General features: G+C 46.9%; 2 protein-coding genes across 4 annotated transcripts in view; one reads left to right on the top strand and one right to left on the bottom strand.

Annotated features, from left to right (window-relative positions):
* Window positions 1-5,192, top strand: part of IQCK (IQ motif containing K) — a 177,064-nt gene extending 171,872 nt beyond the window's left edge. For both annotated transcript variants that reach the window (XM_090277802.1, XM_090277800.1), the window contains one exon: window positions 4,200-5,192. In XM_090277802.1, coding sequence (XP_090133928.1) covers window positions 4,200-4,236 — 37 coding nt within the window. In that variant the 3' untranslated portion in view covers window positions 4,237-5,192. The remainder of the gene's footprint in view (window positions 1-4,199) is intronic.
* Window positions 5,193-7,422: 2,230 nt separating this feature from the next.
* On the bottom strand, window positions 7,423-24,523 carry GPRC5B (G protein-coupled receptor class C group 5 member B). 2 transcript variants are annotated; one of them, XM_090277798.1, is made up of 4 exons: window positions 24,411-24,523; window positions 15,877-16,890; window positions 9,329-9,441; window positions 7,423-8,085 (listed from the first exon to the last, which is right to left on the bottom strand). In XM_090277798.1, the coding sequence occupies exons 2-4, from the start codon at window positions 16,880-16,882 to the stop codon at window positions 8,041-8,043; spliced, it is 1,164 nt and encodes a 387-aa protein (XP_090133924.1). In that variant the 5' UTR covers window positions 16,883-16,890; window positions 24,411-24,523; the 3' UTR covers window positions 7,423-8,040. The 2 variants fall into 2 exon arrangements, with proteins under 2 accessions (XP_090133924.1, XP_090133923.1); XM_090277797.1 differs by lacking the exon at window positions 24,411-24,523 and having other exon boundaries at window positions 15,877-16,906.
* Window positions 24,524-26,150: the final 1,627 nt, after the last annotated feature.

Raw genomic sequence — 26,150 nt, 5'->3', positions numbered from 1 at the left:
ATTTATTGAAGCAACTTCTCTCTGGTGTGTGAGCATCTCATGGCTCTTAAAACTCCCTGTTCATTTTTCCACTTTCCCCTAGAATGTGCATTCCCTGAGGTCAAAGACTATGCCCTAAAAAAAATAATAGCTATTGTTTTTGAGTGCTTAGTTCTAGATCAGGCTCAGTGATGAGCACTTAGCATGCTTTGTTTCATTTGCTTTCCTCCCAGGAGGCAGGCCATATTCAGACCTGAACCCTTAGGAAACAGGCACTGAGTGACAGCTGAATGATATAGAGCTCTTTCACAGACTTGTCATATCAGAACAATCACCCAAAGCACGAACGTGAAGGTGAGCAGGGGATGCTGATCCTCAGACCTCATGTCTGGAGATTCTGATTCTAAAGATCTGGGTAGGGGCCCAAGAATCAGTATTTTTCCCCTCAGGTGATCCTTTATGCTAAGGCCACATCTGGGCAACATCAAATAAATGGTGGCCCCTGAATTTTGTCTCCACATCTCGCACCTTAGGCAGCTGCCTGTAACTGCCTGGAATTCTCTCCATCACTGACTAGAACAGGAGAGGATAAGGTGACCAAGAAGGAGTCTCATTAGTATGCAGGGCCTTTCTTGTCACATTGCCTTTAATTGAAGCTGGAGGGATGGTACATCCTTCCAGGGTTTTCCACTGTCGAGCCCTCAGGAACTGGCTGCCAAGGGGTACAAGGACAGCACAGGTGGTGTTGGAAGCCAACCACAATGATATCTCCAAGCGAAGGTGGAGACTGGGTTCTTTCATTAAGACACCCTGGCCGCTGCCTCCTCCCTTGCTCCTTCCTACCTGTGCAGGGCTCTGTTCTGCCAGGACCGGAAGGAAAACCACTGAGAGACTTAATCATTTTTAAAAAATTGTAGCAAAGTAATCCATGCATATGGTTCCCAGGATTATAAAGATTTGTAAGATAGAAGGACAGAATGAGCATCATCTTTGTGTTGCCCTCATCTATGACAATCACTTTGAACTCTTAGCTGCATCTCTGTGTGGCCACTTTTGTATCTCTAACAGACAGGTATGATTTTACGCATTACCTACTGATTTCTTGCTGTGACAGACAAGGACTAGCTCACTCACATCCCATCCCCACCCTCTCCCAAAGCAGTTAAATTGCTCTTTTCCATTCCTTTATTGGTTGACTTTGTAATTTCTCGTATACTACCATATTTATTTTTTTAATTTTTGAGCAACTTTAAAATATACATACAATAATGATTATGAAACACACATAGCTATAAAGCACTCATGTGACCACCATTCCAGCTAAGGATTAGAGTACTGCCATCACTTTTAAAGCTCCCTCTCCCCTCTGAAGTCACTTACCCTAACTTTTGTGATAATGGTTCTTTGCTTTTCTTTAGAGTTCTTTTCATCTTTAGATGCATCCCTCACAGATTAGATCTGCTATAAATAGTCACACAATAGGTACCATTCTGTGCACCATTCCTTCCACCCTGGTAAACTAATCTAAGCTGACATGTATCGCTGTTGTTCATTCATGTCCACTGCTATGTGCACACTGTTCAAGTAGACCATGATTTATTTACCCAATTAGCTGTCGATGGACATTGGGTTGTTTTCCATTTTCTGCCTTCATGAACATCCTAATTCACACCACCCAGTACATGTGTGCAAGGGTTTCTCCAGGGGAGGGATACAAGAGTGGAATCTGCATTGAGGGGAGCATGCATACTCATTTTCACTTGATAGGGGCAGTTTTCCAGTGTGGTTGCACCAATGGGCAATCCCCAACCTCAGAGATAGCTAGGGTGGGGCCAGGCATTGGGAGCATTCAAAGCCTCCCAGGTTATTGCATTGTGAGGTTCCACATCTACCCTCATTTCAGTCCATCAACTCTAGATAATATCTCTACAGTTTGAAGTAGAGTCCCTAGCATCCCTTTCTACTCTCCTCCCTCAAGATTTTTGTGTAGTGGTCTGAAAGAGGTAAGGGCTTTTCCCAGGCAGGGTCAAAGTATAGGGGTTGGGTAAGAAAGGTTATCAAAATATGGACAGGAGTTGGTTAAAATACTGGAGAAAGACATTCAAGTGAATTCTTCCTTCAGGCAGGATTAAGGAACTATAAAACCCAAGAGCTGGGAATTTGTTCCAGAAGCCAATCCTTCCTTCCCTCCACATTAGTAGTCCTGAATGTCTGTATGCCAATAGTAGGCCAGAGAGAATGTCATTCAAATGGCTTCAATTTTGAGACACTATACTCCTCTCAACTGTTCTGAGGGTCTTTAGGGTCATATTTCTTTAAAGCGACTCCAACCATGGTTTGGGTTTCTCAAACGTGGCTGAAGTTAGCAACACATGGGAGCTTTGAATATTGATGCCTGGGGCCCGAGACCCATTACATGAGAACACCTGGGGTGAGACCCAGGCACCATTAGGTTTCAGAAGCTGCCCAGGTGATTGTTAAATGCAGCCACAAGATAGAGAACCAGTAGTCAGGGATCTCAAACTTTAACCAGCATCCAAATCAGAATCACCTGGAGGGCTTGTTAAACACATAGCTGGGCTCCACTGGCACCTTCTGATTCTGTGTGTCTGGGATGGGGACCCTGGATTTGCATTTCTAACAGGTTCCCAGTGATGCAGACATTGCTGCTTCCCCCAACCACAGCTGGAAAGCCACCTTGCACCTATGGTGACCCTGCACACTGCCCCGTGGGACCAGAGCAGTTGTAATGAGCTGCTGCATCTAGTTGTGTGTGCCTCTTCCCAGCTCTGTATTACACTGTCAGGCTAGTAACTGGAAATTGGCAACTGCTACAAATCAGTACTCTGCCACCTTCAGTCAGTTGCTAACTGTTCACATCCCAAATGACATGATCAGCAGGGTATTGGGAGAGCACCAACTGTGGTGTGGTGCATCTGGTTTATGAATGATCATTAACTGTCATAATCAATAGGGTCTTCATTGTGATTACCCATATATGTGGCACAAAAAAGGTATATGTATTGAAAAAAAAATGTTCCCATGACCACAGGCCCCAAGCATTAAAAAAAATGTTTTTCTGGTTTCAGTTATTACTACAATTATCAGTAGCTAAATAAGTACACTATATATTTTGAGTTATTAAACAAAGACTCTGGGGAATGCCATTTCAAATTCCTTGTTTGGCACCTGGAGATTTTTTACACACTGGGCAGTGCCAGGATGGGGAGGTAGAAAAGGGAACAAATATAAACCCTGCAATTGTAGGTCCATGCATGGATGCTAAAGATTTGGAAATACCCTAAAACCCTTGGGCAGTCTGTGTAGTGCAATTTTGAAACTGCTGGGCTAGCTAGCTTGTGCTGTTAAAGCCATTAGCCCACTTCCATTAGGAAGTAGCTGCACTGCGTGTGACGGTGTCCACACCTCACCCTGGGCTTGGGTCTGGCCAGAGTGCCCTTAGTCACTGGAAGGGCATGATCAGGACCGCTGAAAGGGCAGGATCAGGACCAGGAGTGCAGGCTTGACTGAAACTTTTGCACTACATGATAGAAACCACATTCTTTCTGCTCGAACATTGCCTCCACAGAAAACCAGATCCATGACCTTGCTTAGAATAACTCTCAGGCACTAACATCTGGGAAGGCACCTGGCCACTAGAAGCAGACATTTACAAAAGAGGGTCTTGCTAAAGAACCTGTCCTTACCTTGGGAGAAGGGGCTGTTATCTGTCAGGATAATTTTCCTTACAAATTGCGCCATGCTGTGCTCAGCTAACTTTACTGTTTGGCTGACTCAGGAAATCACCAGAATCAACTTCTCATCCAGACCACCAAAGACTAGAAAAGATTCTCTTCTGACCTCATATTGACCCCAGTGCTATCCTGAGTTTTTAATTTTGGGTGGGCAGGAGGAACAGGGTGAGTGGTGACAGACAAGAACTTTCTTCAGTTCCTCCAACCTGCAAAACACACTCTGATCTTCTGAACCGTACTAAGAATGGCCATGAATATTATGAGAAGGGTTTACAAACAGCAGGTGCTGCTCTTGTAGCAGAGGCCCTGTGTCCTTCCCTAGGGATCCATGGGGCCAGAACAACAGTAGCTTGGTAGGTTTTGGTACAACTGGCCTTCCTCACACATCAGAGTTCTTGATTTCCAAATGACAAGTCTGTCTAGGTAAGTAAATCAATCCTGATTTTCTTTTTTGTTTCTTTACAGTGAAACACAAAATGGAGGAGGAGGAGGCTGTAGCTAAGACTCCAGCACCTTAACCGTTGTTGGTATCTTCTCTTCTGAGCACCAATGAACCCATTCAAGTAAAATATCCAAATTATGCTTCCTCTATTGTTAGTCTTTTAATGACTAGATTCAGTATATGTGAATACAGAATCTTTCCCACATAAGATAGGATTTGTTGCACACATCTTTAGTGCAAATAGTTCTTCCTTTACTGGTAAGAATGTACTATTTTTAACTTTCTGCATTATCCCTAAATTTTATTCTTTCATCCATGTATTTCTTCAGTGCTTCAGTTTTCTTCTACACCAACCTCCATGAAAGTGTACAAAATCTAGTTCCAGAGATAGTGTCCCGATTACCAGTTTCCCACTTTTGGTCACCTTTGTGAAAAGTCATATTTAAATTAAGCCCCCAATCTCTGCAGTGGGTTTTAAGTTTATCTGGTGAGTACTCTTCATAAAAAAAGACATTATTGTCTGTTAACATTTCAAAAGGAGACTGGCCCTTAACTTTTACAGTTCACCCAATAAGATGTGACACTTAAACCCAGACAACAATAACAAAGGATTTTTGTTGTCTAGGCTCCACAGTATAGCAAGTTCCTCACTTTATGGGCAAGCTGACTTATTACCCTCATTTGTTCTGTGGTTTGCTGTTAACCAGGATTCTCCCCTTTAAAGAGCCACAGCCTTAGCCTCCAGGAAGATCTGAAAGCCTAGTGTTTGTCTGGGTTGTTTTGACAAGCTACCACACATCTTAAGTATATAGTGAAGCCTTTATTTTTGTGTTAAGAACAGCATTTTGAAAATAAAATCCATCTGCTCATGCTTTACAACCTTTTTAATTTCTAATATTTATATATAGTCATGTATAGTATGCAGTGATTGTCTTGAAATTCCTTTAATGATTTTTTTCTTGTAAGTATGCAACAGTCAGCTAGGGGAGGATGAAGGTACATTATAAAATACATTAATACACTTAATAAATACATATTATCTATCAAAAATGAGCCATAGCTCTTTATTAATTCGTAAAAAGCACCTGCTGAGAACTCCTGTAAGCTGGTATGATCATTGCATGATTGGATTATAAAAGCCACAATGCTCCCTTTCATTTTGGGGTTCAACTCAGCACTGGCCATCCTAGAAGACCACCCCACATGTAGGTATGTGTTCATTGGGCCCTGACAGAATCTGTGCTACAGGCACTGGATCCCAGTTTTCAATACTGACCCCAGAACCCTGGGACACACAACTCCCCAGTTTGTCAGTTCTCTAAGCTGATTCCCTTACCACCTCTTCCATCTCCAGTGGAGAAATCCAGCCCATAATGACCATTTTCCATTAGAAGGGGGGATAAGAGTGGCTGTTATAGTCCCAAGGTGATTTTAATACTAGACATGTAAAGATTTGTGCTTATAATTAGGTATTTTTTATCACAGATGCTCCCCTTCCAGGTCATCTTTCCCAACAAGTCTCATTTATATAAACAGATCTTAAACAAAGGTGCCATTTAATTTTGCATTTACACTTTGCTCCATGGGGGCAGTTGGCTGCCACAGTCTCTTGGCCAAGATGTCTCTTTGTACCCTTCAGGTGTAACCATTAGAAAAATAAGTTATCTGCACTCTCCTCTCATTCCCCATCTCTGTACCCATTGGGAGGGCATTCAGCCTACTCTTGATCTTAAGAGCCAAAATAAAACAAAACCCAGAGCACAATAACACATCTGAAGTTTAAAAAGAAAATTAATAAAAAAAGGTTCATTAAGCGAGGTTCCCTGTGGCTCAAAATGGTTCCATTTTCATGGTAGTGAAATGTTACATTCCACTCATAGCCATTTATGCTGAGTTCACCTCACATGCCTGGACCACCAAGAACTCAGAAAAGAGCTCTGTGCGTTACTCCCTTCTGCAGGCGCTCTTGCAGGCCGAGTCAAAGATGGGACCAGGGGCTCTGAAGGACTCCAGATACCAGGGGTAGGCGACCATTTCCTGGCACAAGAATGTGCAGTGCACTCAGTTTTCACTGGCCTGGACCCAGGTGTTTGAAGATGTTTGAATTTTGAGAATTCCTTGTCTGTATGCATCCACTTCCACCCCCCCACCCCAGGTCCTAATTTCTTTTCCTCCCACCCCAAGTTTTCAGTCCACCCAATGATGATCCTCTCATGAAGGACCGGAATCTGATTCTCTAGAAGGAAGCATGATCTTTAGGCAGGGCTGACAGCTCTGGAGATCGGGGCTTGGGGCATTCTCGTTCCATGTGTTCCCTTCCCCATGCTTGGCGATGAGAAGTGTGCTAGCAGGACGGAAACCCCAAATGAGAGCCAGAGGGCCACACAGGGGATGGCCACGTTGGTCTTGTTTACCCCAGTGTTCTCCAAGGACAGGGTGGGTGCAGGCAGGCAAGGACAGGACACAGCAAAGATTAGGGCCTCAAGAAGAATCAGGTTTATTAAAACTTACTCAGCTCAGACACACTGGCTTATGAAGAGGTCAGCTTGCCCTCACCAAATGCTAACCTTTTAAAATTTTCTTTAAAAGGTTAAAGGCTTATGGGTTGTTTTGTAGAAAAAAAGCAATACAGTGATTAGTCTATGCAAAAGGATCCAACCTCGTGTAGATGCTCCGTGCTGTCAGGTTAAGGTTTTGCCTTGAACTGTTAGTGATTATGCTGGCCACACAGTGCAGAAAGCATGGTGCTTTGAATGGCCTAGTTGTTTGAAATGCCAAAGAACCAAGAAATGACTTGCTGGGGACAAATGGAAACCATGACAGAAACAATGGGCTTTGAAGAGTCAAACCATTTTCGTGGAACTTGCAGAACACCAAGTCAAAATGTACCCCATTCCCTCTAAAAGCAGCAAGAAGGCCTCGAATGCTCCATCCCACCCTGGAACTTGCACTACATCAATGCAAAAGCCCAAGAACTTACTGCACATTAGCAGCAGAGTCATCATCCTAGAGGACACCCCTGGGACACCTCACCATGTGACGCTATCTGGGAAAATGTGCTGTGCCACCTTCCTTCTGGCCTTCCAACCCAGGAGCTTTAAGCTGGTGGCCCCATTTAAGCCTTTGAAATAAATGGGGATAAAATTGGGAGAGGGCGTGAAGGAACAATGGTAAGCGCAGGAAGAGGGAGAGATGATCAAGGGAAGAAGACAGTGCTGCCCCAAGCCAAAGTGTTGCTATAGTGGCTTCCTTTCCTGCCATAGACACTAGTTCAGAGGGATCACCAGTTTCTAAATGTAATGGTCACAGCATCCCCTCTGGCACATGATAGTGTCCCTCCATCACTATTGGTTGTAAGGCTCATGCCATGACTAGATTGGGCCACTCCTTGGAATCATACCCACAAACTCCTGAAGTGCTCCTGACCCCCTGAAATGTGCAGGCTGATGGAAAAACCCCCATTGGTCCTCCTCAACGAAACAGTTAACTCCAAGAAGCCCCCTGGGTTTGCGGAGGGTGATGCTGGCACACTGGTTTGAACTTGATTCTATTCTACCCTCCGAGGATGAAACAGTCTTCTTGGTCACTTATTTGAGTGAACCTAATACTATTTGCAATTAGATTTGCTCTAGTTTGTGGGGATTTAGGTTGGTTTGGTATTGGGAGGGGAGGGCAAGGCGGGGAAGGCATTCAGTGTTAGCTTTTCTGTTCAGCAGTGCTCACATTTACACAAAATCCCCTTCTCTAGGATTTCCAAATCTGGCTGTGAGGCGGCCTTGTGCAGCTACTGTTACTGCTTTCTCCCTCAAGAAAGACACAACCAGGGAATGAAATCAGTAAGAGTTCTCTTGAACTTTAAGTCTTTCACCAGAGGTGTCTTCCAGTGTAACTTGGTGGAGCAGTTGGGATCTGGAAACAAGGATAACACACTAAGAACTCTATGCTGTACAAAGTCAACATCAGAACCAACACGTTAACAACGTGCCAAAGATCAGTACCTGGCTTTTTTATAAGGGGCTAGAGTTCCCAAGAGAAGCAGCAGCAACTATGTGTTATGCCACTATATTCTTACCCAGAAACCCACTTCACTTTCTAAGCCGGGGTGTTTTCATGTCTTGAATGGATCAGGAGGGCTTAAGAGTGACTAATGGGGCCACTTTCTAACTATATTAATTGTAACACACAGCTGGATGCCTTGAGTTAAGCTTTTCTTGGCACTCAATAATGAAACAGTCCAATGGGTGGCAGGGGGGCTTCAGAACGCAAATCTTTTTGCCTCTGACCCTGTTCCATACCAATGCAAACCAATGCCTAACACAGCATTTACAAGGCCAGAAAAACCCATGTTCCTTCTAGAGATCAAAAACTGTCCCTGGTTTACATCAAAAACAAAAGAAACTCAGACTGAGTTACGGGCTTGACACATAACAGAAAGAATGGAAATCCAATTTACATGTGTAAACTGATCAATGCATTGTTCAGAAAGAAGCGCAGAGCTATGGTTGGAAATTAAATGTAGGAATGAGAGTGCATCTTTGGATCAGTGGAGAAACAAAATGTCATTCACACAGGCAAAACACAAACAGTGACAATTCTGCTGAAATCTGTTTGGCGTCAGCTAGTAAACCTGCTTTTGGTTTCACAGGAGAAAAACGACAATTACTTTAATTTCCCAAGACAATTCTTAGGGAGTGGGAGCATGGCAACCCGGTACCCAGCTGGGGCACAAAAACAGAGAGAGGACTAAAGTGAGGGGGCCTAAACTAGGTTGGATGCCAGCAAAATCTGCCAGAGCTTCATAATTCTGGGCTTTTCCTAAGAGTCACCTCCCAATTACAGTGGGGGTTACCTTCTGTATAGTAAAACCATAAGATACACTGGGTATAAAAGCCCAAGAAACGGTGACCTTTTCAAATGAATCTACAGGTGGTACACTAAGTACAGGTGGATCTTCTGTGTGTAGAGAAAGGGGGTAGAAGAAAATTGGAAGCCTTGCATGCATTCTAGCTACAAGTCTACTTGGGCCACTGTCTCTGCAGGCCCATCGGCAGCCTCTACAGAGCAGTGTGTCCCTGTTGAAGCTGTCCCCTCCCCCCACACACTGACCTTTCTTATTAGGCTTGCTGCCAAAACATCACCTCTTGATACTTACAGTCCCACCATTGAGCACAACGGCCATCTCAGTTGGCTGATACACATTGCTTCTAAATGGAGCACTGGATCTGTTTCCTAAACTGCCATTGCGAAATCCTGCTGTCCGGAGAGCTGAGGGAGGGAGGGAGGGAAGAACAGCATAAAAACACCAAAAACAAAAAACAAACAAACAAAAAACACCTTTGTTTTCTTCCCCTGCATCAACACCATGCTCTGGGCACACATTTCCCCCTCTCTCCTCCCCTGTGTCACAAGCCTGATTCCAAACAAAAGACACAAAGGGGCTTTGTTCTCTGGCTCTCTTAGAGCTTACCCCATCTCTGTGGGTTGGGAAGTCTGTAGAATCCAGGCTATAGCCTGCTGGAGGTGGAGAGGGGTAGGCCTCTACCACTCCCTCCCCAGCCCCTGCAGGCCACAAGTGGCAAGGAAGCAAGCACCTCTGCATCACCAAGAAGGTCTCCTCTGAGAAAATGCCTCCTTACTACAGAATACCATTCATGTCAAGTCCAACATCACACCATTCGGTACTGTTCACTGTTTCTGGATACATCCAGAGGTAAGAAAGAACTTGTACATCAAGGAACACTTCTTAGGAAAGTGATGGAGAAGAGCTCAGAGGTACTCCAACCAGACAGGTAGGGTTATTTCTAAATAGAAAGGAAAGGGTGATCTGAAACAAAGAGAGGAACATGCAGGCACCTTTTACCTCTGAAAGGTGGGTAAACACTGTTTCTTATTTGTTGTGTACTTTTAGTGATCCCTCCTTTTTATACTACACTGCTTTTTTTTTTATAACGATGAACCTAATTACACTAAAAGACATGAAGGAAACATAAATGCATGTTGCTAAGTGAAAGAAGCCAGTCTGTAAAAGCTACATATTATATGGTCCTAATTATAATATTCTGGAAAAGGCCAAACTAGGGGTTGGGGGGTGGTGATGAATTGGTGGAGTGCAGGGTAATTTTAGGCAGTGAAACTGTTCTGTATTATAACTATAATGGTGGCTACATGACATTATGCATTTGTCCAAACCCATAAAACTGTGCAAACAAAAAATGCCTTCTAAAATGTAAATTAGGGACTTTATTTGATAATGTAGCAATATCGATTCACTAACTGCCCCATTAATGTAACAAATGCAAGTTGTTAATAAGAAAACCATGGGAGAGTTTTGTGGGAACTCCCTGTATTTCCTACTCAATTTTTCTATAAATCTAATAGTGCTCTTAAAATAAGTCAATTTAAAAATCGTGGAGAAATTTGTACTATTTAAAGATCAAGAAAAAAGTCCATCTCAGTTGTGCAATGGCATCTTCATTATCTTCATTTTCACTGAAGGCACTAATAATCTTGCTTTGCTAAGAAAAGCCTCTCTTAAACCTATTCCCTGAAGGGAGTCATCTTTCTGACTAAAAAGTAGCAAGAGTGCTTGGGATTTTTACAGATCCCTTGGGGCAGGGACCAAAATCACCTTGCTAATACAGTTAACCTTCACAGAGTGCCAGGCACTTAATAGTTTATATTAACTCATCTGATTTTCATAGCACAATAAGTACTTTTATTGTTTCCACTTTACTTGGAGCACAGAGAGATTAAGTAAGTTGCCCAAGGTCACACAGCTGCTAAGTGGCAGAATCAGCCTTTGAACTCAAGCAGAGAATCTGTGTTCGTTGACTATCACCCTATACTGACTCCAGATACCGTGTTTTTAACCACTACTTAATTAATTAGAAGCAACTTGAATTTAAGTGGCATTAGGTACAGCTCAGACCAGACTGGACCAAAGAAACTGAGGCAGGGTAGGAAACACATGTTCTAAGACATACTTATGAAAACCCTTTTGCTTTAGCATCTCCAAGCCTTCAACATCATGTGCTGAGCAAGGAGATACCCTTCCTGGAAAGTAGAGAAGGTGGTGCTGGGGCACAGTAGGGGACAAAGGAGACCATCCATGAACTCTTACCAGTCTCAATTCCTAGCCTAGACCTGCTTGAAGAGAAGGAAGACCAAACAGCACAGCTCTCCTTATAACGCAGAGACCCAGGCAGCTATGGTGGGAGAATCTGGCTCTAACAGATTCTCCCCTATTCTACTGCTCAGCTGTGAGGTGCTTTGACCAGAAAGTCTCTCTCTGTAGTAGTTATTTGTGTTTCTTCTCTGGTAAACATCCCTTCCACATTCTAGGTCCCTCAGTGTTGGCTATAGCTGCCTTCTCTCCTGGCCTCAAGGTGGGCATGTGATTTAACCTAGCCAATCATGGCATCAAGTCTCCCAAGCCATGCTGATTGGTTCAGGGAAGGGCCATCAGGGCCAATCAGAGATAACTCTGGGGCTTTTGCTCAAACATCCCAGGAAATGTTCTGTGCAGCCTAGAGCTGTGGGCTGCCATGATGCTAATAGAGTTAAGAGATGGAGAGAGACCAAATCTTGTTATATTGAGCTTCCAGGATCTACCTATTCCTGAAGCTTGATACCTAGTACATTAGTTTTGTTGTTGTTTTGTTTTGCTTAAGCTGATTCAAATCAATTGTCATTACTTGCAATTTCAAGACTCCCAGCTAACACCTTATTTTGACATGGGTCTGCTCTGAAAGGCAAGCAAGGCTCACCAATAAGAGGGTTCCCACAGGAATCAAAGATCATAGGTTGAATGCCAGCCTTCCCTTGTCTAGACTCTGCTAGTGAGGCTAGATTGGCCCTGGCCCCAAAGCCAACTCAGGGCTTTCCACTAGAAAGCTAAGGGTCAGAGTTTAAATAGACCTTGGCCCTAACAAGATCTGAAAGCCCAAATCCCCTAAGAGAAGAAAGAACTCTTTTCTTTCCTGCTCCTTTGAAAGATGAACATTTAATGTGTCATGTCAACACCTTCCAAGATGTGATCTGATGTGCTACATCCTTCAGTGTATTTTAATATTTTTACTCACACACCTCATGCCTTATAGATACTTATCAGTAAGCAGCAGGCTGGTGAAGTCATATATATCAGGGGTCTCACTCAGGGGAAGGAAATAAGGAAGCAAAGGCTTCTGGGGTGTGGCTGAGCCATAGGCCAGCCTGGGGAATGCTCTTCCCACCTCTTAGAGTTAGGGCAAACTTTCAAGTGAAGAGAGCCTGAAAGGCTGGCTGGTTAAAATGCAAGAAAAAACAGGATCACTGCAGTTTCTGGGCAAGGCCATTTTTGAGGCCCAGTTCCTTAAAATATAAACTGGCTGAGGTCAGCACCACAGATAACAGCTCTTCTCACTGTAGCAAGGGACTATGCTCAAGCATTCCCCAGCTAGCAAAACAAGGGGTTCTAGAACAAAGGCAGTCCCTAGCCAGGATGCCAATTTAGCCTCTCTGTGAGCTTTCTGAGGGAACTAACTGGCTTTGCCGGGAGCCTACCCTGCCTGGTCCCATGTAAATTTTGGTGTACACATTTGGGATGATGCAAAACAGGGCTATTTTAAAAAGTCTGGGAACATTCAAGTTTGGTGAAGAAGTGGGGAAAATAGGGCTCTCATACAATGATTGAAGGGCGACAGTAAATTAGCCCACCATTCTGGATGGAGGGCTGTCTTGCAATACATAACAAGATTTAAAAGTCTAGATTCTCTGGTGCATCTTTAGGTGCAGTCTAGGAATTCTTTTTTGGGGGGGGCAAGGAGTTGGTTGATCAATGGCACAGAGATGACTGGATAAGAATGTTGATTGCAACAAATTGATAGTTGCCACGTGGGAGAGTGCTGGGGAGCTGGATAAAAAAGGGAAAGAGATTAAGAAATAGCGATTTGTAATTACAGAATAGTCATGGGGATGTAAAGAACAGCATAGCAAATATATTCAATAATATTGTAATACCTATGTATGTTACCAGGTAACTATGAGACTTAGCACCAGGGGTGATCAGTTCATAAATTATAGAAATGTCAAACCACTGGATTATACACCTGAAACTAATATAACATTGAATGTCAACTGCAAATGAGAAAATTTAAAAATTAAAAAAAAAAAAAGGCCAGAAACAAGTGGAATATTTGCTAGCTGAAGATCAGAAAATTAAGTTATGGTACCTAATAGAAAGCTCTTCATCTTGAAAATGACACTGAAGCTCTGTTGTCACTGACCTGGAAAGGCCTCAGCCATGATACTGATTTAAGCAAGTACACTGCATACCAGCCAGTGGTTTCAACCTGCTTACATCTTAGAATCACTTGGAGAGCTTAAAAAATACCTAAGCCCAATGGAGACTTACTCAGAATGAGGGGACAGGCACTGGTAATTTTTTTAAGCTGCTCAAGTAATTCTCATGTGCAGCTAGGTTAAGAACGATTCTATGGGACTGTCATGTGTGCTTGTGTGTGTGTATGTGTGTGTGTGAGAGGAAGAGACACAGAGAGAGAGGGATAGAGGGAGAGAAAGCGAGAGACAGACAAATAGAGACACACAGAGAGAAAGACAGAGAGAGGGAGACTGTATATGTATGCATTCATGTAGAAATTCTGGCAAGATGGGAGCAGTCAGTAGTAGCTGTTTTGGGGCAAGGGTATTTTTTTTAATGTTTTTTATTGATTATATTGTTACAACAGTTCCAATTTTCTCCCCCTTGCTCCCCTCCACCCAGCACCCCCCTCCCCCAGCAATCCCCCACAAGTCCATACCCCTGGTTCGTAAAAATTAGCTATCCCCGCCCTCTCAAATATTAGGACCCTTTGTAATCTTGTAAAGGACAATGGGCGAAGGGGGCAAGGGTATTTTGAGCACCTTTTATTATTCTTGCTGAAACTTCTACATGATTATTATTGATCTTTTGTCACCAGAAAGGAATATTAAAGCTATTTTTGTTTTGGAAAAGAAAGGGCGACTACAAGACAAGTACTTGGCTTTGGTACATGTCAGGTGTGAAACAGATGGGGGTGGAGGCACCTATGGAACCTCATCACCCTGAGCCAGCCCTGGCACCACTGGATCCAACCTGTATCTCAATTCCCCTTGACCTCTGGATCTTATATAGATGTGATGTACTGGATGTGTTTTCACAGGAAAGGAAGCATGTAACAGGAGCCAGAAAACCAGATTCCTCCATCCCTGCTCTGCTGTGTACTTAAAGTGCTGAGTTGAATACGTTGTCTCAGTTTCCTGCTGGGACTGATAACCACTGTCTTCTCAATGCACAGAGTTGTCCTGACACATCAGTGAGATTAGGCACACGAATGTGCTTTGAGAAGAGCACATTTTCTGTGGCAGAGTGGCTAAGCATGTGGGCTCTGGAGCCAGCCCACCTGGGTTCACACCTCAGCTCTGCCTCAGTTTCCTATCTGCAACATGGACCTCACTGAGGTTATTGAAAGCATCAAATGAGATTAACTACTAAATGTTCAGAAGGGTACCTGGTCCATGATAAGCGTGCAGTAAAGGTTAGCCATCCTTATTTCTGAAGATCTTAATACTTAGGTAGTTCTAGCATCCTCATTTCACTGCAAGAAAACTAGACCATCAAATTCTTAACTTTCTGAGGGTAAGAGAGAGCAAAAAAGTGACAGACCAATTTGATAATGAAAGGACAAAAAATTTACATCCATTTCAGGCAATCCCACTACCATTGAGGTCCCGGGGAGTCCATGGGGCTCAGACAAAGAGGAACCTGTTTCAGAAGGAGCCAAGTAAGAGGTGGCTCCCCCAAGGAGATCAGGAACTGGCTAGGCTCCTAGCCTCTGCTCATCATATCCCCTGAAGGGCCCTCTGGGGTCTCAGAGATGATCCCTATCTTGTCCTCCAAAGTCAACCACCTGTACCTGGTCTCAGGCCCTACTTTCAGGAGAACCCAACCAAGATGCACATCCAACATGCCAGGTACCATGGGAACCCTTCGGTATGTTACTTGCAGCATGTTACTTCTTACTACAGCTCCATGAGGTACATTCTTATTTTTTAAACAGATGAGAAAACTGTGGCTTAGTGAGGTAATTTACTCAAAGCCACATATCTAGGAAGTGGCAGACACAATATCTGAACCCAGACATCTGACTTCAGGCTCCAAATTCATACACTGTTTGTGCCAGAGGTAGAGGAGGGGACACAAGCATTGCCCCTCACCACCTAGCACATGGGATGCAAATGCAAACACTTCCAGGGAGCCAGGCAATTAATTTTAACATGTTAGAGTGGCTGTATCAGGGAAAATAGGAAGTGGTGGGGAGTGTGGTAAACAGAAGTGGATCCTCATCTAAAGGGGCAGTTATAACACGGTGAGGGTAAGAGGCAGGGCCTTTGAGCCAGCTCCAGACAGTTGCTACTAGCTGGTAATGGTGGCCAGGCATTGTCAGGTCCAACTTTTCAAAAGAAGCCAGAAACATGGATATTAAATTAGTTGGCAGTTTATAGGAAAAATTCTAAATAAAAATCTATTTCTGGGCCAGTTCCCACAGAGGGGTTGAAGTTTGTGGGCTCTGATCTGCCAGGACTGCCCCCATAGACTACCTATCCCACTCAAGAGAGAAATAAGAGAGTACTTTTAGGACAAAAGGCCCCAGAACGTAACCCAGCAGGCAGCGGCCACCATACCTGCATTGTGTTCATCCATAGAGAAGGCTTTATTCTCCATGTAGGTTCGCGGCAGCTGCATGTCCTCCTCAAAGGCTGTCTCCCGCATCCTTGGCTGGGATGTGTCAAAATAGTTGGGTGTGTTTTCCTGCGGGGAAGGCAGGATGGTGCAGTGGATCTCAGGGATGGCATGGAAGATGACGAAGACCCAGCCACTGGTTACCAGTGTGATGGCCAAAGTGGGGTCACCCCAGGCATCTGCCTGCCGCAGCTCCTCATTGCCAAAGAGGTACATGGTCGTCCAGGCCACCCAGATGAGCATAGAGAAGAAGGCTGTGAGCAAGATGCAGGCCCCATTCTGCTTCCACTTCTTGAACTTGCCACACAGTGTGAAAAGGGCCAGCCCCAGGGCACCCACGAGCAGTACCATGTCGTAAATGAGGGCCATAGTGAAGTCCATTGGCTCGTAGGCACAGGCCGGCTTCGAGTCACGCAGCACCGTCAGCACCAACCACTCTACGGCAATGATGACCTGCACCAGTGTCAGGCACAGCGCCGCGCCCACCAGCTGCCAGCCCGAAGGGCTCTTGCCCAGCCTCACTAGCCTCCGCACGCGCCATGCCTGGCTCAGCAGGCAGGAGAAGCAGAGCGCGAAGAGAATGCCCCAGAGGAAACGGCGGACTGAGCAGATAGTCTCATCCTCCCTGATGATGAAGGCGAACGTCAGCCCAAAGAGGCCCAGGGTCCCCAGGAGGAAGAGGAAGTGGAGGCCCACAGGGTCCTTCTTCTCCTTGTCCTTGATGAATGGCAGCCGCACCAGGAGGATGAGCATCAATAGCAGTGTGATCAGGGCACCTGCCCCTGCCACTGCCTCTACCACGATGCCCCAGATGGTGTCCAGGTCGCACAGGGACACATACTGAGGGAGGAGGTCCAGCCCGCAACCCCGGGATGTACTGGAGTTTTCAGAAGTCCCGGGGGCAATCAGGAAGAGCAGGAGGAAGACAAGCACTTGGTGGGTTCTCATCTTTCTCTCTGACAGCATGAACATTACAGAAAAGTTGGGTGTAGGGTAGGGGTAGGGAAAAAAGATCAATTCATCATAAGGCTCCCACTCTCCTGACTTCTTCCCCACCTCATTTCAAACATGCTAGCCCATATGGTGCTTTTGGACACTCAAGAAAAGACACCAGTTATCTAGGCAGCACAGCCAGTCATGGTGGTGGGGGTAGGATGGTAGATGAATTTTGGCTCTCAAATACACCCTTGGTCTCGCCCAGTGAATAACCACGAATCATCATCACTAGTGGCTGGAAAAGAGGCTGAGAGGGAGACTCGCTTTCTCCAAATACCCTTTCATATTCCTTGTCTTTGAGGTCATATCTGACCTTTTCAAAAATAAGAGAGTAAAATAAAACTTTAGAGATAGTCACAGGCCAAGCCACATTGGAAGAATGGCATGCATCACCATTTCAAACTCTCAGTGGTAAGAGCTAACACTAGTGATGACTCATTCTAGGACAGGCACTCAACACATTCAGTCCTCACACTGATGACAAAACAGCCTTCAGGTTAGGACACTCGCCCAAGGTCACACAACCCAGCTCCTAAAAGCTTCCCAGCATTTCAAATATAGTACCCAAAATGAACTGTCTTCCCGGGTTCCATCTTGAGTTTTCACACATCTCATCCCCCCACTCCAAAGATTTCCCAAGAACCTACCCTTTTACTCTATGCCAGTTTATCTCTCCCAGGGATGCCCAAAGGATGCTCCTTGGTACACTCTCAGGCCCCCACGCAAGCTGGAGTCCACACAGCAGTCATAGTGGTGGCCTTAACCCATGTTTCCACACCTTTTTAGCTCCCTCTGTTTGATGCTTCTCTAACCCCAAGCATGGAATACTGGTCCTCGCCCTGCTGGTCTCAGCTCTAATGTCATCCACTCAGACACAGGTCAAGGTCACACTCCTATTCCCCTTATCGGAACCTCTTTATTTCTTAAATCTAATCATATCTGCCAAGCTGTATCGACTCCGTCTTTCCCTTGGACCCTTCAACTGCGAAGAGAGGGGGGGTCTGCTGCATGGGCAACAGCAGACCCTCCATATTACCCTGCCCAGGCTTTGTAGCTTCAGCGTCATCGCAAGATGTCGATTCAACACGGGAGGAGACAGATACCATGTCACTCCCGAGTCGGACTGCACAGCCATTCTCGGCGGTGCAGATAGACTCTTAAGAAGCTACACCATCGTCTCTCGAGACGGACGGCTGCCGACGACGAGAATCATATCTGTCATTTTTGTGCCTGTTTACTTTGTTTCTACTGTTCCTCCCTCCTGTCCTCCTTTCTTGTCTTTCTTCATGGCTAGCCGTCTGTCTTGTTCATCAGTGTAGACAGGGCTTCTCAATCTTGAAACTACTGACATTTAGCACCCGATTATTTGTTGCTGCGGAGCTGTCCTGGGCACTGTACGATGTTTAGCATCATCACTCGCCTCCATCCACTAGATGTTCCAAAGCAACCCACCTCCCCCAATTGTGGTAACCCAAAAGATCTATAGACACTACCAAATGTCCCCTGGGGGGCAAAATCACTAGAAAAGCACCACTGGTGTAGTCTCAAGCACTAGCACCATGCTGGCACAAAGTAGATACTTAGTAAAAACTAAAGTCACCAGGACTCCTTCCTCTACCCACCACCACTACTCCTTGCTTATAAAGGGATCTTCACCTCCAGAAAGCACTGTCTTGTACAGCTTTGCTCCATTCCCCTTTTCTAGGCATCTCCAGCAAACTCACTGCCTTAGCTCCACCCACATGTGAATCTATAACCAGCCAGCTCAGGCAGCTCTAGTGGTCCCCTGGGACTTCCCTAAGTAAATGCAGTATTGACCACCTCTCTCTGATCCTTATCAGGGTCAAACAGATCCAATCCTGCCTTCACCATGAGACCATTAACTGGGGTAAATTATTGATGACATGGATACAGAAGGGGCTTGGAGCTGCAGGGACTGTCACCTTTGCCTATAGATGACAGCAAGGAAAGGCATCCGGCAAGAGATGTTCTAACACAACATTCTGCTCAAGCAAATTAGAGGAGAGGATGCACCCCAGAGATTGGCAATCTGGCCCACCATCCAGCCACTATTTGTGCCCTTGCCACATAAGTCACTGGAATGTCACCTCTGCTACTTATTTTGTCTACACACCATCTGTATAATTTTTTTAATTAACTGACTCCCCAAGTCCTTGAAATCAGCTTACTTAAAAGAAAACAAGACCCTGAAATACATGTATTTTAAAATGTTAAATCGCCTGTTGACATAACTCGGGTTGCATACCTAGTGGCATATCCCCATTTACCACTCTTTGGAAAAATATTGTCCTGGCCAGAGCTGTTTATCACAGGGTCCTATAAGCATGCTGGGAATGAAAATTTAATAACTGGATATGACACAACCGAATGCCATCTGCCCCCCCCAACACAGTGGAGGGGCCCTACAGTGGAGTTCCCCCAGACATCTGATTAATGATGAACACAATTAAGCAACTTTCTAGTAAGTAACAACAGGACACATCCCATGCAGCCGCTCTAGGTCTCAGGGCAGTCAGACTCAGCACCAACATTGCTGCAAGGATGATGGGTAGGAATGTGCTTCTGGAGTCTTGAACCCCAACTCTCTCCCTACTTACTCTGAGGTCAGTGTTTCTCAACCAGGGGTGATTTTGACCCCAGGGAGCATTTGGCCATGTCTAGGGACATTTTTGGTTTTCTCAGCTGGGGACAGGGGGTGCAATCAATATGTAGTAGACGCTATTAATCATCTTACAATACACAAGATGCACCCCACCCCCACCAGCCACAACAAAGAATTTATCTGGCTGCAAATGTCTATAGTTCCAAGACTGAGAAAGTCTGAAGTCACTTGAGGTCAGAGTTGATGAGGAAAATTGCAGGTAACCAGGCAGGCCTCTCAACCCCAGGCCTGCACCTCATGCCCGTTCCTTGCAAGAATTTGGCCTTCCTTAGCTGCCTCCACTCTTGAGGACATCTCCTCTCCCCAGGCCTGGCTAAAAATTAGGACTTGGTTTCCCCAGACCCTCCACCTTTCTAATTGGCCTTCCAACCACAAGAAACCAATGGGATAATGAGAAAACCAATATGACGACCCAGCTTCTGAACTTGAACCGCATGGTGGTGGTGGTCCGGGTCTCTTATTTCCCACTCCTTTCCGACAGGGTAAATTGACACACCCTTGATTCCTGCTTTCATTCCTGTGGGTGGAACCCTCTCTTTCCAGGACGACTGTTGCCCAGCGCCCATTTCTCCCATTTCTGAGAAGAGCTCTCGATTTTCCTTTGGAGAGCCACCTCAAGCTCTAGCTCTGAGCAACTGACCCAGGCCTGGCTATTCAAAACATTTAAGCCACCCTTTGGCCACCCTGAGTGATTCATGGACGGGCACATAGCCTTAGGATATTTGTTAGAATAAACTGGGAAGAGGTCTTCTAAGCTGAAAGGACATAGGCCTGGAGCTGGAGAGGACCTTTTTACCACCATAGGAAGAGAACTTGTCCCAGAGCAAAGCTGACTCAAAGGGAATGGTCAAATGATAGAACAGAGTCCTAATCTATTGAATGGATGGAATCAACTATGCCTGAAGCCAGGTGCCCTGGTATTTGCAGTTCTAGCAGCCAATTAACTTCCCTTCCATGGATTAAGCCAGTTTGAACTGGGTTTGTGTTACTTGCCAACAGAGAAGTTCTATTATCCCTTCAATATCGTGTGGCCCCCTTCTTCCACGAAGTCCTCTGTACCCAATATGTAGGCAATCAGGAGCTTCAGCAGGGTCCAGATGGCTCAAGTGAGTCTTTATCATTGTCAAGGATGCTCATCAGGTGACATCCAGTCCACTTACTCTATAGAACAATGTCCAGGATAATTAGGAGGAGGGCTACATACTGCCTCACAGAATGAAGCTGAGTTCAGCTCATTTAGGGTTTCTGGGGGATTCAGAATTGCTCTGCAGAGTTTTCTATTACTGCCATAGTGACAGTGACAGTAACTGATAATTCATCATCCTTATCATGCTCCAGGAACTCTTTTATGCATGTCACATATTAATGCTTTTATAATCTGCAAAAGGACACTATGAAACAAGTACTGTTACTATCTCCATATTACAGGAAATAAAACAGGGAGGTCAGCTGGCTTGTTCACACGCCAGAAAGCAGTGGAGCCAGGGGACAATTGTACTATTGTTGCTGGGCTCTTACTCCAGACCAGGACTCTAAAAATGTCACCTGGTGAGCCCTTTCCTGGCCAGTCTATCTGAATTAGTTTCTCCCCACCCTCATTAGGCTCTGTGCAAGTACTTTTTTGGTCTTTGTTGCATGTGCCACAATTCCCAATTATTTTATCTTATTACTCTTTTGGTCTGTTCTCCCACCACCACTCCAAGGCCATTGTCTGTTTTGTTCTGCATGGATTCCCCAGTGTCTGACACATGGGCAAGGCTCACAACCCAGTTGCTGAATGAATGAATTCCTACATATGGTCTCTAACCCTCACATACCAGCAGGGCAGATATTCTCATTCCCATGTTATAGAGAAGGGGACTGAGGGTCTGCAAGGTTTAAGTCAAAGTTTTACCCTTCAATGGGCAACAGCAGCAGCAACAGGAACTTGTTAGAATGCTGGGGCACACTGAGGTCAGAGGAGCTCGGACACATGTAGCAGGTATACTGGGATGCCCAAGCAGGCTGGGAAAATGAAGGTAGAAATGAGGCAGTTTGGCCAGAGGCTTACTGGAACTTACTTGGTCAAGTTGGTACAAGAACCCATTTCTCCCAAATCCTGACCTCAAAGTCTTTCTACTGCACCCAAGTTTGCCCACCCCACGTCCGGTAGGGGCCCAGGAGGAGGCTGTGGAGCCAGCCTCCTTACGTACCCACCCCAGCATTACATACAGTCCCAGCCCACTCCCTTTAGGGCCTCTGGTGACTTTTATGCTTGGACAGGATTAAACTGTTAACAAGGTTTCCTAACATTAGACTCTTTCCTAGAACCTCAGTCTCACCTTGTTTTCCAAATAATACTATTTTATAATCTTCATTTCCCAATGCTGCCTAGACCACCAATCTGTATGGGGACCTTCGGATTTAATAATCCTCAAGGTCAATAAATAGGGTTGCCTCAACACCAGCTCTTTTCACTTGAATATGCAAAGTAGCTCTGATCAGTATATAAAAGCAGTCATTTAAATGCAAATTGCATCCCTGGCTGCTCAATAGGGCTGGATGGTTCCTCTTGGGCTGCAGTTCTGACAAGAAAATCTGACTAACTCAGAAACCCCAGGAAGCTTTGTGTGGAAGTGTTTATGTGGCCCTGGGGTCTGGGTGGGGGCTGCTTAGGTTGGACAAGGACTGCTTAAAAGTGGGAAGTGGATTTTAAAACCTGACACTTGAGTGCACTCACAGGGCTGACCAGGTTTAAAGGGGTCTCCCCACAGGCTGGCAAGCTGGACAAGGACCCTAGGAGGTTCTGGGCACCTTGCTTTCCCCAGAGGCAGAATGAAAGAGAAGCTGCTTTCTGTGAGATTAGAGGAGTTATAAAAATCAGATACCATAGCTTCCCGCTTAAAACCCTCTAAGGGTCCATTGGCCCAAGGAGAATAGAACTTAAACTGCTTTCCATGCCTCAAAAGATCCAGGTCTGGCTGGTCCCGGAAATCCAGTCCTGCCTCCCCTGCCACACACAAGCATTTGCCTGTAAGCTCCAGCCACAATGGTCTTTGTTCAGCAGGGCTCTCTTCCCAAGATCTCCCAGTGGCAGGGCCCCCAACTTGCAGGGCTCCACTAAAATGTCACTCCACATAAGTCTTCCCTTATATACACAATCTCTTGTCGCTTTCTTTTACAGCACCCTGTTTGATTTTCCTAGGGGCCTTTATCCTAATCGGAAGTTATGTCTACTACACATTTACTTTAGTGTTTGTTCACCCACCTCCCCAGCGCCTTAAGGGCAGGGGCTTGTTAAGGTTTACATCGTCGTGGCCCAGACCCAGTTCTGTAGCTGGCACACTTATTGAAATAACAAATTAATCAACGAAGATTTTGAGCTTCTATATTTAACAAGACCGCTTGTCTTGCTTGGCTGTGTCCCAAATAGCAGCTCCTTCTCCCTTCCATCTTTTTCCCTTCCCAACTAAGCTGACCCCTTTTCAGACTTAAAGCAGGGAACAGACAGGAAAGGTCCACTCCAGGCTAGAAACAAAACTGATCCGGTGAAGGGCTCCCAGGTAACAGACGCCGATTTGCACCCTATTTACATTTATTTGCATGCAGTTCAACTCAAAGTCTGAATCCTCCAAAAGCCCCTACCCCACCGAGGAAATTTCTAAATCAAGGCTCATTGGCTCAAGTTCCGAGGCTTTTGTGCCAAGTCCCCCAACCCCCTCCCCACTCCCGGCACCAACTTCTCCAGCCTCTGCGAGGACCCCCAGTTCATCTCCGGCTGTGCTTAAGTGCGTCCTCCCCCTCAACCTGGTGCAGTTGGCAGCCAATGTGGCGCGTGGGCCGGGACGCAGACAGAGACGCCGCTGCCCGCCACATTTCAGCGGCCTTTGTCCGAGCTTCAGTGAGCCGCCCGCTTGGCGAAAGGAGGACAGTGTCTGTGTGTTGGGGGGCGGAGGGGGGAGGGGGGAGTTGGCTAGGCCTGGGTGTGACATAGCAAGAGCCAGGGAATGTAACGTGAGCTGCAATGGGGAGGTCCTCTGCCGCAAGGTTGGTGACCTCCGCCCCAAGCTGATTAAATAGCTCCCAGCCCCTAGTCCAGGCGGGTGAGGGCGAAAAGGATCCCAGGATGGCAGTCCATGTCCCCTAAGGAGAGGGAATGTAGCACGGGACTAGTCCTCACTCACCCCCAGCCTGGGTGGTACAGAAACGCCAACCCCCCCTACCCCCAGCCATTGTATGCAGCCGCCCCTCATTGGTCCTCCAGCCCCAGGTCTCAGCTCAGCCTCTTTCCGTCCGCAGTGTCCCCTCCTTGTCCCGCAGTGCGCAGCCACAGCCGGCTGCGAGCTTGGCCCCTAGCCCTTGCGGCAAGTGTGGCAGCTCACTCCCAAAGCTCGGTCCTTGCACCCCAGGCTCTGCCCAGTCTGTGGTCAGCTCGCATGGGCTTGCTGCGCAGCTTCCATACCTGCCCGCCGACTCCCCTCACACGACGAGTCGCTGGGGCAAAGCTGGACTCCCTCACACTACTTCCACCTGCCCTTTACCAGCGGTTGCCCGCACTCTCCTCAGCGGCTTGGATCTCCACCTGGTCCGGGACACAGCGGCCCCCTCAACCCCCAGCCGAAGGCTCCCAGTCGTCCCCTTCCTCCCTGTCCTGCTGTCTGCGGCTCCTCTCCCGCCGGAATCTGGTTTCCGGCACACGGAAACTAACCTCTTGAGGGAAATCAGAAAAACACAAGAAGCAGACCTCCCTAATCCTTCCAAGTCCACGCGGGAAAAGTTTCTGGCGCCTTCCACACCATCAGCCTGGCTCGTACTCACCGAGGCCCGCGGCCCCGCAGCGCCGACGCTCCCGATCGCTCCTGGGCCGAGTCACATCTCTGCAGCACTGCCGTGGCCTCCGCCCCGCGCGCACCGGCTCTGGCCTCAAGGAATAGCCCTAGCGAACCTCCACAGCGCCTGGCGCCCCCTGGCCGGTCACGCTGCAGCAGCAGCTGCGGCCCCGCCCCTCCGGCCGTGCCCATCCCCGAGCCTGAGAGACCCGGCTCCGCCCCCACCTTGCTAACTGTTGCGCACTGAACCCACCACCAGTGGACTTCACCCTTCAGCTTTTGCTCCTCGGTCTGTTCCCGGAGCACTGAAATGACCCCCCTCATTGTCACAAATTCGGGGGCACACCCGCCTCCCCCCGCGTACACAGTGCGCCATAAACAGTCCAGACGGACCAGACATTTCCCCAGGCTGATCCAGTTACGAGAGCACACACATGGAGGGATAGTCCCACGAGTCTCCCATCCCCTCCCATGGCCCTCTCCAACGGGAGTTCTAAACAGTAACTTCCCCGCAACATACCAGCACCAGATCCAGAATGCAGAGAGGGTTCCAAGGTGCGCGTTCCAGAGTCACCATTGCCCCTGTATACCAGGCAGAACATGCGCTCCGCCAAGCTTCTTATATGCAGGTCGGAACGCAGGCCTTTTTCGCCTGGGTGAACTCCATCTCGCCAACCCACCAGTGTCCTTGTCGCTTTGCTACACTGGGTAAACACCCTCTTCCTTGGCCACCAAACACATTCACGCGTCCACCCGTGTGCACCCCTCTCGTGGATCCATGCGCAGGATCCCCACCACCAACGCCGTACACATCACCCAGGCACACACACGTTCACCACTCTCCCGGCGGGGCGCACATACTCCTCAGGCCCGGGCCGCCGGCTTTGCGCTCCGCAGACACTGGGCACTTCCAGGATGCGCACCCACCTAGCTGCGGTGGGACAGGCTGGGAGGAAGTGTCTGGGGCAGCCTTGCACCTTGGCAGAGTCCACCTGGACTCCTAGCCCACCATGGAGTCCTAGATGGGCGTTGCTCCGACTGGACCTGGGAGGCTTCATTCCACAGGCTGCCCCACAGGACTGGTTCCCTAGGTGACCTGCAGGCCAGATTTCTCAGGTCTCCCCTGAAAAACCTAGAACTTCAGGACCCCCCAACTCCAGTTTCTCAGGGTGAGACCCCTCATCCCATCCTATCCAGGCTCTACTAGACACGACAAGGAGATGATCCCTGCTCCCCACCTCCCTGCGGTTGGGTAGGGGATAGGGAGGCAGGAATATGGCAGAATAATACTGCATTAGGGGGCAGTTGCCTGCCCTGATCTTTGGGGACCATGGACCTTTCCTCATTCCTTCTCTCAAGCCTGCCCCCAGCCAAGCCGGTTTTCTGCTAGTCAAATAGTCAGACCACGTACGCATCCCCGGGCATATCGTTCACTATTTATAAGGAAAAATGAAAGAAAGGAAAGAAAATATTTTAAATTTATTTTTAGAGACAGGAGGAGAGGAGAGGAGAGAGAGAGAGAGAGAGCTATTGGTTGCCTCTTGCACACGCCCCGATTGGGGACCGAACCCATAACCCAGGCTGGGAGCCAAACCGGGCGACGTGTTGTTTTCCGGGACGACCTCCAACTAATTGACCCACACCGGTCAAGGCGCCATTATTAAATATTTGCCGGCAGCCCTTCGGCAGACCCTCCTCGTGTTCTCCCCGGGCTGCGGAATTGGCGAGT

This window comes from Furipterus horrens, unplaced genomic scaffold (assembly GCF_987537825.1).
Source record: "Furipterus horrens unplaced genomic scaffold, mFurHor1.1.pri manual_scaffold_5, whole genome shotgun sequence".
NCBI lineage: Eukaryota > Metazoa > Chordata > Mammalia > Chiroptera > Furipteridae > Furipterus > Furipterus horrens.
The sequence above is the reverse complement of the archived record's forward strand: the minus strand, read 5'-3'. Positions and strand labels throughout refer to the sequence as shown.